Genomic DNA, 18,431 nt, shown 5'->3' with positions numbered 1-18,431 from the left:
GTTGGTCACCTCCTCCCAAACCCTTTAACCCCTAAACTCCACCCGTCACCCGCCAAGCCCCCCGCACACTCTACACTTGCCCCCTCATCCTCCAAACCTCACTACCTTCTGTCCAGTCTACCTTCCCTTCCCTTGGCCTAGTGTTAAATTCCTTACACCCCACCCCCATTAGCCGGTATATTGTTAATTACTAATATCCCCCAACCTCAATTCCCGGTGACTGTCCACTATACCTACCTGACCACTCCATAGCTTCCCAAACTGCCTCTCTATTCAGCCCAACACCATGGCCCATACCCCCGCCGGTCCTCTCCAGCAGGTTCCGGTGACCACGTCCCTCACCAACCCCCCTAAAGGTTCCCCACAGGGGAACCCACTCCTGTCATTCATAGCTCGAGTGGAATTTGCCTCCTGGCAGGGCGAGGCCATAACCGGAAGCAGTTGCGTTGCCCGGGAGACGGTGGGCGGGGACAAGGCGCATGCGCAGCCTCCCCTCTTCCTGCTGCCGGCGCTGCTGTGGAGGGGTCGAGATGCCGCTGGAGTTCGAGCTCTGCCCGGGGCGCCCCATCGGCGGTCCCCACCCCTGCTTCATCATCGCCGAGATCGGCCAGAACCACCAGGGCGACATAGAGATCGCCAAGAAGATGATCCGCATGGCCAAGGTGAGGGACTGGGGGTTTGGAGGGGCTATTCTGGAGGAGTGGGGCGAGAGGACCTGATCCGGCACCATTTCTGCAGCCGGACTCCATAGGTGTCCCTGGATCATCTACTGCTTTCTACTTAGCTTTGTCTGCCGAGCTGTCTTCTGCAGCCGGAGACGTGGCTCGTTCTAATTTTGCTCCCCCATCATTTGTGTGCGGCCTGTAGCCCCCCCCCCCAACTCTTCGGGAAATCGCCTCCTGTGTTACATCCAAGCCGTAGTCTAAGCTCTTGCAATCAATACAGCATCTTTGACAATTTTTTCAACATTAATTGCAGTTTTAAAAGCAGTGCGAGGTTCTCTTTCCAAGTGTGAAGTGACATCCATGCCTCTGACAGTAATTATCTCCCCTTGAATTAAACGGCATTGCCATCACTGAGTCCCATCATCAACAATGACTAAAACTGAACTAGACTGTCACACGAAACTACCCCGGTTCACGAGCGGGTCAGAGGCTGGGCTTCCTGCATTCAGTGATTAGCCCCCCGACTTCCCAAGACCCTGTCCTCATCCATAAAACACGATTCAGAAGAGTGATGGAACAGACCCCTTGCCTGGGTGAGAGCAGCTTAAAGAGCTCTGAAGTAGCTCAGTGCCATTTGGGACAAAGCAGTCTTCGCTGCCTGCCCACCTCCCCACCGACCACCATCAACCACTCTGAACATTTTTTAAATCCACAGCTGGTGCAGAATGGTTTTAGTGCCTACCATCTACAAGATGCATTTACTAACCTAGATCACCCTGATACAGGAATACCACTACATCCAAGTTCCTCTCCAGGTCTCACACCATCCTGACTTGAAAATATACATCATAACTGGTTCCAGAAGGCTCACTGTCATCTTTCCAAGGGTATTTATAGACGGGCCTTAAGTGCTGCCCTTATGGAAGCACATAGATTCTGAAAGTGGTTACAGGCAATATTAAAAATAATCCCTTATAGCAGTGAGCTCTGCCAAGCTCCAGGTGGAGAACAGGTTTATCTTGTCTTCCTTTGATCCACCAATTTTGTTTAAGATGTGCGACAGTTTTCTGGCAGTCAAAAAGCTAAGAAATCCAACATAAAAACATCACTAAAAATGCCTTTTCTGAGGTAAATTGTGTTAACTTATCCCCACAGCAGTGAAGGGGAGAGTGATGGTGAGGCAAGTTCGGGGGTGGAGCTGAGATGGTGAGTTGCAGAGCTGTTGCAGGTGGATTTTTGACACCCATACAGCTGGCCCGGGAGACAGGTTTGATCGCTCTGGGCACCAAGCTGATTGGAGGAGCTTGAGAGCGGATTTGGGCTGGGCACTGAAACTGGAGCCCGGAGCGGGTCACTGGGCAGCTTAATCTAAGCCCAAAGCCTTTCACAGCAGCGGTGCCTGGGTCCTGGCACAAGGTGTGCTATATACAATTTAAACACCAGCCTGGATTGGAGGTGAGAACTGAATTCACTCTCTCTCTCTCCAGGGTGCAGGAGCCTTTTGCTGTTCCATTATTTGGTCAATTTAAACTCCAACCCAGACAGACTGGGAAGATGAGCGTCAGGATCTGGAGTGAGAGCCAATTCACTCATTCTCTGCGATGGTCACCTCCACCGCACTGAGGCTATGAAGACTATCTCGGCCACTATGCTCCATGCCACTAATATAATGAACTGATAAGCAAGGCTTTGGGCCTTCGCTGGGCTGCTTGAGGGTTCAGATCTGAGAACTCACTTCCGGTTTGGAATGCTGTTGTTTACTTCAATTGTTTGTATGATTTGTTCTGCACATCAAGTGTTGGTATTTTTATTTTTATTCTCTAATTGGGATCACTTGGGTTTATTGTTTTGTGGCTACCTGTGACCAAACCAATCTCAAAGTTATCTAATTTATACATTCCTTGATAATAAATGTACTTGAATACATAGGGCATAGAAATCTACAGCATATTACAGGCCCTTTGGCCCACAATGTTGTGCCGACCATGTAACCTACTCTTAAAAACTGCCTAGAATTTCTCTAGTGCATAGCCCTCTATTTCTCTAAGCTCCTTGTACCTATCTAAGGGGCTCTTAAAGGACCTTATTGTATTTGCTTCCACCACCGCCAGCAGTGCATTCCATGCACACACCACTCTCGGTGTGAAAAACTTACCCCTGACATCCCCTTGGTACCTATTTCCAAGTATCTTAAAACTATGCCATTTCAGCCCTGGGAAAAAACCTCTGCCTATCCATACGATCAATGCCCCTCATCATCTTATACACCTCTGTCAGGTCACCTCTCATCCTCTGTTGCTCCAAGGAGAAAGGGCCAAGTTCACTCAACCTGTTCTCATAAGGTACACCTTCCTATCCAGGCAACATCCTTGTAAATCTGCTCTGCACCCTTCCTATCATTTCCACATCCTTCCTATAGTGAGGCAACCAGAACTGAGCTCAGTATTCCGAGTGGGTTCTGACCAGGGTCCCATATAGCTGCAACATTGTCTTTTGACTCCTAAACTCAATCCCATGATTAATGAAGGCCAATGCACCATATGCATTCTTAACCACAGAGTCAACCTATGCAGCAGCTTTGAGTGTCCTATGGACTTGTCCCCAAGATCCCTCTGATCCTCCACACTGCCAAGAGTCTTACCATTAATACTATATTCTGTCATAATATTTGACCTACCAAAATGAACCACTTCATACTTATCCGGGCTGAAGTCAGTTCTCAGCCCAGTTCTGCATCCTGTTGATGTCCCGTTGTAACTGCTGACAAACCTCCAGACTATCCACAACACCCCCGACCTTTCTGTCATCAGCAAACTTACAAACCCACCCTTCTACTTCTTCATCCAGGTCATTTATAAGAATGACAAAGAGGAGGGGTCCCAGAACAGATCCCTGCGGAACACCACTGGCCACTGACCTCCATGCAGAATTCGAACTATTTACAACCACCCTTTGCCTTCTGTGAGCAAGCCAATTCTGGATCCACAAAGCAAGGTCTCCTCGGATCCCATGCCTCCTTACTTTCTGAAGGAGCCTTGCATGAGGAACCTTATCAAATGCCCTAATGAAATCCATGTAGTGTAGTCCTAATCATATTTTCCCTCTCCAAATGTTCATAAATCCTGCCTCTCAGGATCTTCTCCAACAACTTGTCCACCACTAAAGTCAGACTCATTGATCTAAAATTTTCTGGGTTATCTCTACTCCCTTTCTGAACAAGGGAACATTTGCAACTCTCCAATCCTCTGGTAGTTCTCCCGTCCCTATAGACGACACAAAGATCATCACAAGAGGCTCAGCAATCTCCTCCCTCGCTCCTCACAGTTGCCTGGGGTATATCTCATCCAGTCTTGGTGACTTATCTAACTTAATGCTTTTCAAAAGCTCCAGTACATACTCTTTCTTAATGCCTACATGCTCAAGCATTTCAGTCGACTGTAAGTCATCCCCACAATTGCCAAGGCCTGGTGAATACCAAAGCAAAGTATTCATTAAGCACCACTGCTACCTCCTCCGACTCCACTCAGACATTTCCACTATCGCACCTGACTGCTCCTATTCTCACACGGTTCATCCTCTTGCTCAACATACTAGTAGAATGCCTTGGGTGTTTTCCTTTAATCTTGAGCCTTGAACTAATTAAACTAGTAATTAAATGCCCAACTTAACTAATCTCTTCTACCTAGATAATATCCATATCCATCCATTCTCTGCATATTCCATGTGCTTATCTAAGAGCATCTTAAATACCTCTGTCACATTGGTCTCCATTAGCATCCCTTGCAGTGCATTTCAGGCACCCGCCATTCTCTGTGTGGGCTCATGTTGTGCCTAACTATTGCAAGTGAACTTTCATGTGTGTGTTCTTGCCCTTCAGTATTGGTTCTGCTCTCATGTGAGGAGCATAAAATCTCTGCTCTTTATGGCACCTTCTGGATACAATGTAAAACCAAAGTTGATCTCTGGATATTTGAGATCCACTTAGAAGAGCTGAGCAGTTTTTTTTTCAGGCCAATGTTATTCCCAAGTTGAATGACATCAGTGATATTTCACCTTTAAGACAGTAATTATACCTTTTGTCTTCAGAACTTTGAATATCTTAAATTTTGTATAAATACAGGTCTTTTACAAATTTGTACAGGGATTGAAACTTTAGGTTTATGATGGATATTGTTTTGTAAATCTCTGCTGTCTGTTTCTTTTAGGAATGCGGGGCAGATTGTGCTAAGTTCCAAAAGAGTGAGCTGGAGTACAAATTTAACAAGGCAGCTTTGGAGAGACCTTACACATCCAAACACTCCTGGGGTGCCACGTATGGTGATCATAAACGCTACCTGGAGTTCAATCATGAACAATACAGGGAGCTGTCAAAATTTGCACAAGAAATTGGTATCTTTTTCACAGCGTCAGGCATGGATGAGGTGAGTTCTGTCCGTAGGGTATTTCTAACTAATTTATTACTGTTTTGTGATTTGATGCCCTGCAGTGTGAAGAAAAATTGCAGGTGCTAGATAAAACAGAAAATATTGGAGATATTTAGTAGGTCAGGCAACATCTTATGGGGCAAAAAATGGGACAGTAGCTTTCATAACATCTGAGGGATCATTGTGCATTGGCAAATTATGGTATTGAATTGAGGGCCGAAGGGCTGTTACTGTGCTGAACTACGAAGTGTAGAGGATATCTGCCGTAAGTTTAGGGTCTGCCTTCAAAGGCTCTGGTAGTATGCTGTCTGGGCTAGCTGCTTCTCCTGACTTTAGAAAAATGCTTGGCACAATTGATTTTCAAGTCTGGTGGTGCTTCTGGAATTAAAGGAGATTCTGGAGGAGGTGATCTGATCAGAAGCTCACTGAAGTACTGTGTCCAATGTTGGAGCTACTTGGCTTCTTTAGTTACGACATTTCCATCTGTATCCTTCACTTGAGTGTTGATCTGGTTGAATTTGCCAGCTAGTTTCGTGGTAGTATCGTACAGTTCTTTCATACTCCCATTTGCTAAGGCTTCTGCTTGGGATACAAGGGTGTTGATGTACACTCTACTGTTCCTCTTGATATTTCTTCTTATTTCCTTGTGCACTCTGACATATCCTGTCTGTGTCACCCCTTTCCCGAACCTAGATCTGCTCCTATTACTTTTTTCTTCCAGTCTTTGTTGATTATGCTTATGCATAATCTCCTTATGCTTAAATGTCCTTTTTCCCAGGACTTACTCTTTGACAGCGATCCATTCATCTTTGATATCAAGTCCTCAAGTGCCTGGAGCCTGTTGGAAAGTGTGAGGACAAATCTCAGAACTGTTTCTTTAAGGTAGCACACATTGTACTTCAGTTGCTGATTGAGTGGTGTGTAGCTTCTTTTTAGCTTCATCAGTACTTTGATAATCCTGCATCTGCACCTCGTTACTGAGATGCATACGTGGCCAATCTGGATCTCTGTTACCTTGTCTGGTGACATTCATATTGCCTTGTGAGGGAATTAGCTTCCTCCAGTAAGCAGCTTGAAGTTCACACAAGTTTCAGCAAATCATTCCTCATTTTCCTTCATTTCTCAAGAGCGTGTTTCTCCATCACCTGTTCTTATCCTACATTATCCTTGCCTATTTTGCCATTAAAATCTCCCATGACAATCGTCACATCTTTGTCCTTCCCTCTGCTGATTTCTCCACTGAGTGCATTGTAGAACTTGTCTTTGTCTTCATTAACATCATTTGTTTGTGCATAACATTGGATAAACAAGCTGTTATCTTCTTGTGCTTGGTTTTTAAACCAGCAGTGATGATTCTGGAACTGATAGATTCCCATGAGATCATGACTGTACATGATCCTTGTGTCATAAATGCTACACCCTCTGTATTCACAAAAATGATTCCAGGATTGAACGACTTGTCATATGAAGAGCATTTTATAGCTCTGGACCTGTATTCGCTGGAATTCAGAAGACTGAGGGGTGACCTCATTGAAACCTATCAAATGGTGAAAGGTTTTGATAGAGAGAATGCTTCCTGTAGTGGGAGAGTCTAAGACCAGAGGACACAGCCTCAGAACAGAGGGGCGTCCATCTAGAACAGAGATGAGGAAGAATTTCTTTAGTCAGAGAGTGGTGAATCTGTGGAATTCTTTGCCACAGGCAACTGTGGAGGCTAAATCTTGTTGTATATTTAAAGCAGAGGTTGATAGATTCTTGATTGCTCAGGGCATGAAGGGATATGAGGAGAAGGCAGGAGACTGGGGCTGAGAGGAAAATTGGACCAGCCATGATGTAATGGCAGAGTGGCCTAATTTTCTCCTCTATCTTGTTGTCTTGTGGCATTGTTGCTCTGATGGTCTGAGTAATGATACTTACCCAAGCAAACACGAGGAAATCTGCAGATGTTGAAAATTCAAGCAACACACACAAAATGCTGGTGGAACACAGCAGGCAAAGCAGTGTCTATAAGGAGAAGCAGTGTCGACATTTTGGGCCGAGACCTTTCGTCAGGACTAACTGAAAGGTAAGATAGTAAGAGACTCTTACTATCTTTGCTTTCAGTTAGACCAGATGAAGGGTCTCGGCCCGAAACGTCGACAGTGCTTCTCCTTATAGATGCTGCCTGGCCTGCTGCGTTCCACCAGCACTTTGCATGTGCTGCCTGATACCCATCTGTCAGTTGAGTCTGTTCAGATGATGTCCATTTTGTCTCACTCAGGCCAAGAATTGACAGCTTGTATCTTTTCCTGTCATTTGATATGGTGGATTTTCCTGCCTGGTACGTGGTTCTCACAGTCCAGGTACCCAAGGTGATATGGACTTTGGTGCAGGATCCCACTGACTTTCCCTGTACTGTGTCATGCGCTCGCTCACTTGAGGATGAGCCTCTTCTCACAAAGTCGATGGTCTGGTTGGAGTTCATCAATATTTCTGTAGCCATTATATCCACTGTACAGGGGATTGGTTATGTACAGCTTCAACATCTTTTTCCACTTTTCAAAGTCCCACCCTATATCATTAGGAACCTCTGTAACAATGTGTCACGTAAAGTCATACGTGCAGAAAAAGAACTGTCAAAAAGCTCCAGTGTCAATCCTGAGTGAAGCAGGGATGTTTGTTGGCTCCTTTCCTGCTGGCAATAGACTGGATTATGAAGCAGACAACAAGTGAAAAACGAAATGGAATCCAGTGGACTGTGTGGGGGTAGCTTGGTGACCTAGAGTTTGCAGGTGACATTGCCCTACTGTCTAGCTCTAACCAACAGGTGCAAAAGAAATCAACACTCCTGACCTCTAACTCCACCATGCTAAGCTGAAATGTAGATAAAAGGAAAGTGATGAAGATAAGCTGCACCAGCAATAGACCCATAGTGATGACAGATACAACTCTGGAAGAAGTGACACACACACTATGCTGGTGGAACGCGGTAGGCCAGGCAGCGTCTACAGGAAGAAGCACAGTTGACATTTCGGGCCGAGACCCTTCGTCAGGAATAAATGAAAGAAGTGATAGTAAGAAATTTGGAAGTGGGAGGGGGAGAGGGAGATCCAAAATGATAGGAGAAGACCAGAGGGGGAGGGGTGAAGCTGAGAGCTGGAAAGTTGATTGGCAAAAGGGATACAGAGCTGGAGAAGAGAAAGGATCGTGGGACGGGAGGCCTAGGGAGAAAGAAAGGGGGAGGGGAGCATCAGAGGGAGATGGAGAACAGGCAAGGAGTGATTGTGAGAGGGACAGATAGAGGGGGAAAAAGGGAGGGGGAATAAATAAATAAATAAATAAATAAATAAGGGATGGGGTAAGAAGGGGAGGAGGGGCATTAACGGAAGTTAGAGAGGTCAATGTTCATGCCATTATGTTGGAGGCTACCCAGCCGGTACATAAGATGTTGTTCCCCCAACCTGAGCGTGGCTTCATCTTGACCGTAGAGAAGGCCATGGATAGACATATCAGAATGGGAATGGGACGTGGAATTAAAATGTGTGGCCACTGGGAGATCCTGCTTTCTCTGGCGGACAGAGTGTAGGTGTTCAGCAAAACGGTCTCTCAGTCTGCGTCAGGTCTCATTAATATATAAAATGCTACACCGGGAGCACCGGATGCAGTATACCACACCAGCCAACTCACAGGTGAAGTGTCGTCTCACCTGGAAGGACTGTCTGGGGCCCTGAATGGTGGTGAGGGAGGAAGTGTAAGGGCAGGTGTAGCACCTGTTCCGCTTGCAAGGATAAGTGCCAGGAGGGAGATCGGTGGGAAGGGATGGGGGGGTTGAATGGACAAGGGAGTTGCGTAGGGAGCGATCCCTGCGTAAAAATAGAAAGGGGGTGAGGGAAAGATGTACAAGGATAAGTGCCAGGAGGGAGATTGGTGGGAAGGGATTGGGGGGGGGGGGAACGGAAGAAGTGACTTCCTTTGTCTGTCTTGGAAGCATTGTGAATATATATGGTGGAATGGATGAGGATGTCAAAGCCCCAGTCAGCGAGGTCAGAGTAATTTTCAACATCTTGAAGAAAGTATGAACATCCAGAGTCATGACAAAGAAAACTAAAATCAGAATCTTCAACTCAAATGTTAGAACAGTGCTCCTGCATTGTTCTGAAACCTGGAGAAGAACAAAGACACTGAAAAAACTGCAGGCTTTCATCAACCAGTGCCTGAGAAGGATCCTAAACATCAAATGGACTGACAAAGTAACCAACCAGACACTGTGGGAAACCAGCCAGGAATCTTTAGAAACACAAATACGCAAACAGAATTGGAGGTGGATTGGCCACACATTGAGGAAGCCAAGCGACAACATCACCAGGCAGGCATTGAAATGGAATCCCCAAGGAAAGAGGGAAGAAGGGCATCCAAGCAACACATGGAAGAGGGACACTGAGGCTGAAATTAGACAAAGGGGACATTCCTATCCACCCTCGAGAAAGTGACTCAGAACAGAGGGTGATGGAGATGGGAGGGCACCCATGGCCTGTGCTCCACTGGGTGCTAAGGATGCAAGAAGAAGAATGTGTAGTCGTGACTGTAACTTCTAATCCAGCCACTTGTGCCAGAAGTGGTGTTTTGGTCACGATGGTGTTCTTTACTTGGATGAGTAACTATATGAGGACATGACTGTTCCCTGGATTGAGCAGGATGTTCTGAGGAAACATTGGACAAGCTGGGCCTGTATCTACTGGAGCTTGCAGAGTGAGAGAGGACTTGATTGAAGTATAAGATCATGAGAGATCCTGATAGCTTGGATGTGGAGAAGACTTTTCCTGTTGTGTGATCATATCTTAAAAAAATGAGTTGTCCATTTCAGGTAGATAAAGGGAATTTATATTGCCGATGTTGGTTCTTCAGAACACTCTCTCCCTTGAAGATTGTGGAAGCTTTGGAGTACAATAGGACAAGTGGTTGGATCTTCCATTTATAGATAGTGAAAGTTTGAAATTCAGAGTTGAGTTTGTGATCTGATCAGCCATGATCTTAGATGCCCAGCAGGAATGAGGGCTTAGTGGCCTCCTCCTTGTGTATAGTTCTTCCTCTGCCTCATCTACTGCTGCCTTTCGAACTTGTGTGTATTGCTCTGCACAGTCAGTCATAACAAACTGCAAGATTGTGCCCAAAACGCTGATACCTTAGACTGAATAGAGAGGACAGTAAAGGTGGCCACAAGATGCAGACACATACATACCTGTCTGTATGAGGCATGGGTCTCGGTTATTCACATCATTAGTAGCCCCTTTTATCAAACTGATAATGCTGTGGACCTGAAAGGGAACCCCTTCTATTTACTGCACCAGATTAACTGAGTCTAGGAAGTCAAAGGGAACTTTGTGAAGTGATCCAGTTACACAGTTGCCCTCATTGCTGCTGGACTGAAAGTGTCTGTATCCAAATGCAACATTTGAAGGAAGTGCTGAGCTTTCTCACCCTGAAACAGGGTAATGTGTTCCTTGAAAATAGTCCATATTGCATTTCTGTATCTTGAGTTAAAAGAAAATTTACTTTATTTAGTAACACACACAAAACCCTGCAAGAATTTGGCAAGTGAGACAGCATCTATGGAGGGGAGTAAAGAGTTGACATTTTGGGTCAAGACCCTTCATCAGAACTAGAAGGGAAGGGGCCAGAAGCAAAAATAAAGTGAGGGGAAGGAAGTTGATATGTGAGACCAGTTGGGCGAAGAGGGCAAGTGATGATGGAAGAGATAAATGGCTGAAAAAGATGGAATCCAAAAGGAAAAGACAAAGTGGAAAAAAAAGGGAAGAAGGATGGCCACTAGAGGGAGGTATGCACATGCAGGGAGAAGAGATGAGAGGGGAACCAGAATTGAAATCAATGTTAATGCTGTCAGGTTGGAGGCTACCTAGATGGAATTTAAGGTGTTCCTGCTGATTTATTTGCACATTTTCACAAATTCTTTAAGAATGTATTTTATTTTGTGTTTAGAATTTCTGAATGATGATCTGTCAATTCTGTAAGGGCAAATTTCCAATACTGAAAGTTCAAACTAAATTTATTGTCAAAATCATTGTCACCATATACTACCCTGACATTCATTTATTTGCAGTAGAACAAAGTACAATATAACCAATTGATAATTCGTCATAAATTGATGCTGGGCAGCGCAGCGCGAAGGGCTGTAACTGCACTGTATCTCAATAAACAATTTTTTTGAAAGGATACATTGGTCAGCAAGAAGTGGGCAAACTCCATGTTCCAAGTCACAACTGGTATGTTATCGCTCAGGAATTTAAAACTGCCGATTCTGTGTACCACTTATCATGCAATGAAGACTAAAGGATGTTTACCATCCTTTTTCCCTTCCCATAGTCAACAACCAGTAAAACTGATTTTATTGAGATTGATGAAAAGTTATTGTTGCAGCCAGAGAGTTATAAATTAGGCGTAATACTTTATGGGTGCATCCCTCCTCGTCCGTATTAGTATCTCCAGAAGGTGCTGTCTCAAGAAGACAACATCAATCATCAAATATCTCCACAGTATGGCCATACCATCTTTTTGTAGATCCCATGGGCCAGAAGCTACAAGATCCTGAAGTCAAGTACCAGCAGGTCCAACAACAGCAACTCACCTTCAATCCTGGTTTGATTCTTGAACCAACCTGCACAACCCTAATCACTATCTCAGTAGGCCAACACTGTTGTCTCTTTTCACTAAAATGGATTGTGTTTTGTTCTAATTGTGCTCTTTCTTGTACAAATTTGTATATAATTTTAAATTTGTATTTCTTGTGAATGCTGCTTATCTGATGCTATGTGTTTGTGATGCTGCTGTAAGTAAGTTTTTCATTGCACCTCTTCATACATGTACTTGTGCAAATGAAAATTTATTTGACTTTGACTTTGGTAATGATGATTTAGACTCCTCTATCTTGGGGAAAAAAGACTATTCATGTTATCTACCCTATCTGTTTCTATAAACCTCACCATGTGACCCCCCACCCCCAGCCTCCAGGGGAAACTATCTCTCATCTCAGCCTGTCCATTCTTTCCTTGTAACTGGAGTGACCAGTCCTGGCAACATCTTGTGAATCCATTCTGCACCCTGTCCCGCTGAATGGTCTCGTTCAGTAACCAGAAAGAATAAACAAGCAATGAGAAGCATAGAGATGGGCAGGCATGTTGGGGTGCAGATCCATAATTCCAGGAGATAAATGGTGAAGAGTTAAATTATTTTTTTCTGTGTTTTTTAGATGGCAGTAGAATTTCTTCACGAACTGAATGTTCCTTTCTTTAAAGTTGGCTCTTCGGACACCAGTAATTTTCCATATTTGGAGAAAGCTGCTAAGAAAGGTAAATGGGATGTAGTAATTCCCCTCCCTGCACTTTGGGACTTCTGTTTCCACCATTACTAATGACTTCTTTGTGTTACCAGGGCGTCCAATGGTCATCTCCAGTGGGATGCAAAGCATGGAAATAATGAGGAAAGTTTACCAAACCATGAAGACCACCAGCACCAAGTTCTGCTTCCTCCAGTGCACCAGTGCCTATCCGCTGGAACCTGAAGATGTTAACCTGCGTGTTATCACAGTCAGTACAAATCACAGTGATTTCACAATGAATAGAACACGTTAGTTATAGGACCCATTTTCCTCACCTGACAACCGTTACTGTACTTCATTCTTCCTGCTACATCCGCAGTCTGTAAAATGATGGAATGAGAAATGGTATTCATTCCCTCTGCTCAGTCAGTTTGGGTTTGTCTAAGCCAGTTCTCTCCACACACCCTCCCTTCACTACCCCTGCTCCTTTCCACGCAAGTCCACAACCTCTGTCCCTTCACAGGTCATCAATTTTGCCATGAAGTCAGATATTAAACTTGCTCCTTTCGGGCAGTGCCTTTAGTTTGCCACAGCCTCTTGGCTCATCTTTTCCCTTTGACTTTGTCCTCTGGCCAATTGAACATTGCGGTAGGAAGTATCTTGCTTGCTTCTCTGAAGGCCTCCTCTCCAATTTATTCTCTGAAGCCAGACCTACTTTTGGCATAGTTCAGTCATGGATAATATTTGTTTGCAAACCAAGTGAGACCTACAGAAAGATTGACTTGTTGACCTTTTGGCCCCTCCAGGAATACCAAAAAGAGTTTCCAGACATTCCTATTGGATTCTCAGGGCATGAGACTGGAATAGCTATAAGCATAGCAGCAGTTGCTATGGGAGCCAAAGTCCTGGAGCGTCATGTGACCCTGGACAAAACCTTGAAGGGTAATGACCACCAGGCTTCCCTGGAGCCAGATGAGCTGCGAGAACTGGTCCGCTCGATCCGCACGGTGGAGAAGGCGTTTGGCTCTCCCATCAAACAGATGTTGCCATGTGAGATGGCCTGCCATAACAAGGTACCGAAGTCAACATTGAAGGGTAAAGAGAAAAACCCCTAGTTTTTGAGGTTTTGTTAGATTTCTCATTATGTTTATTGAAAAGTATTGAAGCATTCTTACATTCCTCCAGCAAAGAAGTGTTCAAGTTTAAGAAGTTAATCCTTATGGAATAAAATGGTCCCATGTTTGCTGTGCTCTTATGAGTTCAAGTATTCCTGTTTCCCAAACACGTAACAAAGTTTAAAGTACATTTATTATTAAAGTACTGAATGTATATTATATGCAGTCAAATTCGTGTTCCTATAGGCAGCCACTAAAAGTAAAGAAACCTAACAGCCCAATAGAACCCATTAAAAATGACCATTGAGCATCCAGTGTGTGGGGAAAAATCGTGCAAACAATAAGTAAACAACTAATACTCAGAGTTAAAGTTGATGGAAGTGAGCCCGCAGTCACGCGGCCAGTTCTTCACAGCATCTGGTCCGGGAGCCTGTTAGTTGCAGGCCACTGCCTCAGTTCAACACAGAGATGAGTAAACCTCACGGAGCATCGAGCTGAACATCGCCTGTCTCTCGCCTCAGGCTCCAACACCCCAACCTTTTCAATCTGGCCCTGCACTTAATTCTGCCAAACATTGACTTGTTCCTCGCTCTCAGCCCGGGTCCTGCTGCTTTGATTCGGCCCCAACGTCAGCTTGTTCCTCGCTCTCAGCCCGGGTCCTGCTGCTTTGATTCGGCCCCAACGTCAGCTTGTTCCTCGCTCTCAGCCCGGGTCCTGCTGCTTTGATTCGGCCCCAACGTCAGCTTGTTCCTCGCTCTCAGCCCGGGTCCTGCTGCTTTGATTCGGCCCCAACGTCAGCTTGTTCCTCGCTCTCAGCCCGGGTCCTGCTGCTTTGATTCGGCCCCAACGTCAGCTTGTTCCTCGCTCTCAGCCCGGGTCCTGCTGCTTTGATTCGGCCCCAACGTCAGCTTGTTCCTCGCTCTCAGCCCGGGTCCTGCTGCTTTGATTCGGCCCCAACGTCAGCTTGTTCCTCGCTCTCAGCCCGGGTCCTGCTGCTTTGATTCGGCCCCAACGTCAGCTTGTTCCTCGCTCTCAGCCCGGGTCCTGCTGCTTTGATTCGGCCCCAACGTCAGCTTGTTCCTTGCTCTCAGCACTTTGCCCCGCCAACTTGATTTGACCCGTGTGCGCCATGTTACCGCAACTGCTCTGTATCTTTGAGACTCCAGTTCACTGAATCCCCAGAACACTGCAAAAATGCCAGATCATACAGGTGGTTCAAAAGGACGGTTCTGAAAGTGAAGTTGCAGGCTATTGATTGCAGCGATCATTGTCCGGAAAAAGTGTGATCAATAGACTGGTTGGTAGATTTATTTGCTGCCAGTAAAGGAACGCCGTGTCACACCAGCACCATCTTAAACCTCTGAAATCTGGTAGAACGTAGCACAGCTCAATGCACAATGGTAGGTGATCTTAAAGCAATAATGTTACCTTCTCTTTCTCTTGCAGCTGGGGAAGTCGGTTGTAGCCAAGGTGAATATTCCAGCAGGAACAGTCCTGACCATGGACATGATGACTGTAAAGGTCGCAGTCCCGAAAGGTGTTGAACCAAGCGACATCTTTAACCTGGTGGGAAAGAAAGTCACAGCAAACATAGGAGCAGATGAATCGATCACTGAGGACGTGATCGGAAAGCACAACTCTTAAATTACACAGGAGTGGAACTAATTTAAACTAATTACCAATTTATTATCATTCAATGAAATAAAATGATTTGCTACATCAAATTTTGAATTCCATTAGTGTTCTTTATTTTTGGAGTTTGGACATTACTGGCAATTTTTGCCTGTCCAGAATTGTCCCGAGGTAACGGTGAGCTACCCTGAGCTGCTGCAATCCTGGTGAAGATACTTTGGGAGGGGATTCCAGGATTTTAAACCCGGTGGCAATGAAGGATCAGTGATGTTTCTGAGTCGGGATGGTGGGAGACTGAGAGGAACCTGCAGGTGGCGCTGTTCCTTCTGCATCTTTTGCCCTCGGCTGTCTAGATGATAGAGATAGTGGATTTGAGATGTGCTGATGGGAAGCCTGGGCGATAACATCAGTGTGTTTCATAGATGGAACACACTGTAATACATTGTGTATTACAGGAAGGATTCTAGATTCCAGCAAGTATAAAGCAGTCAACTGTACAACATGCTGGAGGAGCTCAGCAGGTCGAGCAGCTTTTTGGAAACGAGCAGTCAATGTTGGCTGTTCGTTTCCACGGATGCTGCCCAACCTGCTGAGTTCCTCCAGCGTGTTGTACGTGTCGATTGGACTACAGCATCTGTAGTGTACTTTGTGTTTATATATAAAGCAGTGGCTGATTGGCAGGAGGCAAAGAGTGGGAATAAAGGGAGCCTTTTCTGACTGACTGCCGGTGACTACAGAGTTTTGATTCCTCTGGGACTGATTCTTTTTACATTATATGTCAATGAATTGGATGATGGAATTGATAACTTTCTTGCAAAGTGTGCAGACAATTTTGAAGCTAGGTGGAGGAGCAGGTAGTTTTGAAGAAGTAGAGAGGCTACAGACAGATTAGGAGAATGGGCAAAGAAATGACAGATGGGATACCGTGTTGGGAAATGGATGGTCATACACTTTGGTGGAAGAAACGGAAAGATAGACTAGTTTCTAAATGGTGAGATGATACAAACAACTGAGGCGCAGAGGGACTTGGGAGTCCTTGTGCAGGATTCCTTACAGGTTCGTTTAGTGGTGAGGAAGGTAAATGCAATTGTAAAGGGGGTTTCTTCTTTTTTCTTTGTTACTGTGTATGTAACCAAAAATGGCCTCTTTGTTTTGTTAAAAGTAGGAATGCTTCTTTGTTGCGAGAGAGTGCTGGAAGCTTGTTTGGGGTATTCCTTTGTAAACCAATTGGGATTAATGTTGTTCTTTCTTCTGAGTCTGTAAGCTATTGTTGTTGGGCTTTTGGGGAGATCGGCACGAGGGAGTGAGAGAGAGGACGCGATGCTGTAAGCTGGGCGAGGAACGGACCCCAAGCGGGGGTCCGAGGCCAGGAGGTACCCAGAGGAGAGGAGATGAAGCTAGATGTGCTTGGTTGACCACTTCGGATGGTCCTAAGCTGCGAGTCGAGGAGTTCAGAGGGGATCGAATGGTGGCCAGAAGACTATAGTAATTGAGCTCCAATGGTTGTGCATGAAGTGGTTTGGACTTTGATAAGTTTGGCACCTTTTCTTTATTTTTTTTTCATATATACTGTATCGTTATTAATCACTTAGTTATAGTAACCTTTATAAATTGTACTCATTTAATCGCATATGGTGTACTGTCTGTTTTTGGGCGAGGCGGGGACATCACACAGCATCCACACCAGCTGATTACCCAGTTTGGCGGGGCCGAAGGCTGCTCCCCCTAGACGAGAACGAGCTGAGCGAGCCTGAGGTGACCCAGGGGGTTACACAATGTTAGCATTCATTTCTAGAGGACTAGAGTATAAAAGCAAGGATGTAATGTTGAGGCTTTATAAAGCACTGGTGATGCCTCACTTGGAGTATTGTGAGCAGTTTTGGGCTGAAATAGGCAGTTCACAAAAATGATTCCAGGATTGAATGGCTTGTCCTATGAAGAGGATTTGATGGCTCTGGGCTTGTATTCACTAAAATTCAGATGAATAAGGGGTCTCAAGTTACTAAACAGAGCGACCTCACTTATCAGGGAAGACATTATCCCATAAGAGTAACAAATCCTCCACAACAATTAAAGTTTTAGGCCTGAATGGGACAATTTAAACTTTACCATGTACTATGGTTGCTTATACAATAGTTGTATTATGAAGTGTAAAGACTAAAGAGGAATGTGTTACATATTGTTGAGATGCATTCTATATTGAGTTGGAGTTTATAGCTAACCAGGAAGTAGTGTAGTATATTTGAGTATTATTGTAAATAGATTTTTTGATTAAACAAGCATTCTTTGTGTACATTATTCATTACAGGTTATCTGTAAGGAGTGCGGGAAACACATACACCATTACGCAATCATGCCATATGTCCACATTTTACTAAAGGAAAGAAAAGTAAAATTAAATAGACACATTTTTCTTTTTCTTTTTCATATTTTTCTTTGAATAGTTTTTGGAATTGCAAAACATAACATTCTGGACCAGCTGGAAAAATGGGGTGAAAGATGGCAGATGGAATTTAATTAAGACAAGTATGATGTGTTGCACGTTTGGAGGACAAACTGGTGCAAGACTTAAACGTTGAGCGGTAGGGTACTGAGGAGTGTGGTCGAACTGGAAATGAAGATCCATAATTCCATGAATGTGGCAAGCTTTTGGCACATTGAACTTGGAAAATATAAGTTTTGAGTGCAGGAGTGCTTGTTATGTTGAAGTTGTATAAGACATTAGTGGACTTTCCCACTACAGTAAAAGGTGGTACTTGCAACTGCACATACTGTAATCTTCTTTCCCAAACAAGCACTTGTTCCATCATTATCTACTCTTAGGGCTGTGGACTGGCACTCTGACTTTCTCAAGTCATTCCCACTTTCCAAGCTAACACCATTTGGACTAACAGCCACCATTTTGTGTTACACAATTTGGCGGATAGCATGAACAAATTAATGAACTCTTTCCTTACAGGATGGTCAATAAATGCTGGCAATATGCAAATTCTGTGAATGCATAAAACATTGCAAGGTGATGAGCCCAGAACTAATGGAAGGTTATTGATAGAGCTGGAAGGATTAAAGGGATTGGCCTAGTCAGGGAAAATGTCTGGCAGTGCTCAGACAGGGCAGACTGAAGAATGTTCAACGTTTAGTCAGGCTCAAATGCATATCTGCCTCACCCAAGGTACCAAAAAGGACAATCAGATGATTAGGTTCTCAGAGGCAATTAAGAATATGGGATAGAGATAAAAAGACTTCTCTCCAGAATTTCTCTAGACTTGGACAAGCCCAGTAC

The 18,431-nt window shown here is 44.7% G+C and overlaps 2 protein-coding genes across 4 annotated transcripts in view; one reads left to right on the top strand and one right to left on the bottom strand.

The window, feature by feature from the left end:
• The window catches only part of LOC132391851 (clathrin light chain A-like), a 43,041-nt gene extending 42,707 nt beyond the window's left edge, over nucleotides 1-334 (bottom strand). Inside the window, exon 1 of one of the 3 annotated variants that reach the window (XM_059965545.1) lies at nucleotides 238-334. Coding sequence is in view for 1 of the 3 variants with exons in the window: in XM_059965548.1 (XP_059821531.1) it covers nucleotides 238-295 (58 nt within the window). In the remaining 2 variants the exon portion in view is untranslated. The remainder of the gene's footprint in view (nucleotides 1-237) is intronic. The other 2 variants (XM_059965548.1, XM_059965544.1) reach the window with 2 other exon arrangements.
• A 149-nt stretch (nucleotides 335-483) lies between these two features.
• LOC132391850 (sialic acid synthase-like) lies at nucleotides 484-15,240 on the top strand. Its single transcript, XM_059965542.1, has 6 exons — nucleotides 484-662; nucleotides 4,871-5,086; nucleotides 12,333-12,432; nucleotides 12,515-12,669; nucleotides 13,208-13,474; nucleotides 14,963-15,240. The coding sequence occupies exons 1-6, from the start codon at nucleotides 531-533 to the stop codon at nucleotides 15,158-15,160; spliced, it is 1,068 nt and encodes a 355-aa protein (XP_059821525.1). The 5' UTR covers nucleotides 484-530; the 3' UTR covers nucleotides 15,161-15,240.
• Nucleotides 15,241-18,431: the final 3,191 nt, after the last annotated feature.

Source organism: Hypanus sabinus, chromosome 3 (genome assembly GCF_030144855.1).
Source record: "Hypanus sabinus isolate sHypSab1 chromosome 3, sHypSab1.hap1, whole genome shotgun sequence".
Classification (NCBI taxonomy): domain Eukaryota; kingdom Metazoa; phylum Chordata; class Chondrichthyes; order Myliobatiformes; family Dasyatidae; genus Hypanus; species Hypanus sabinus.
This window is presented reverse-complemented; position numbering and strand designations above follow the sequence as displayed.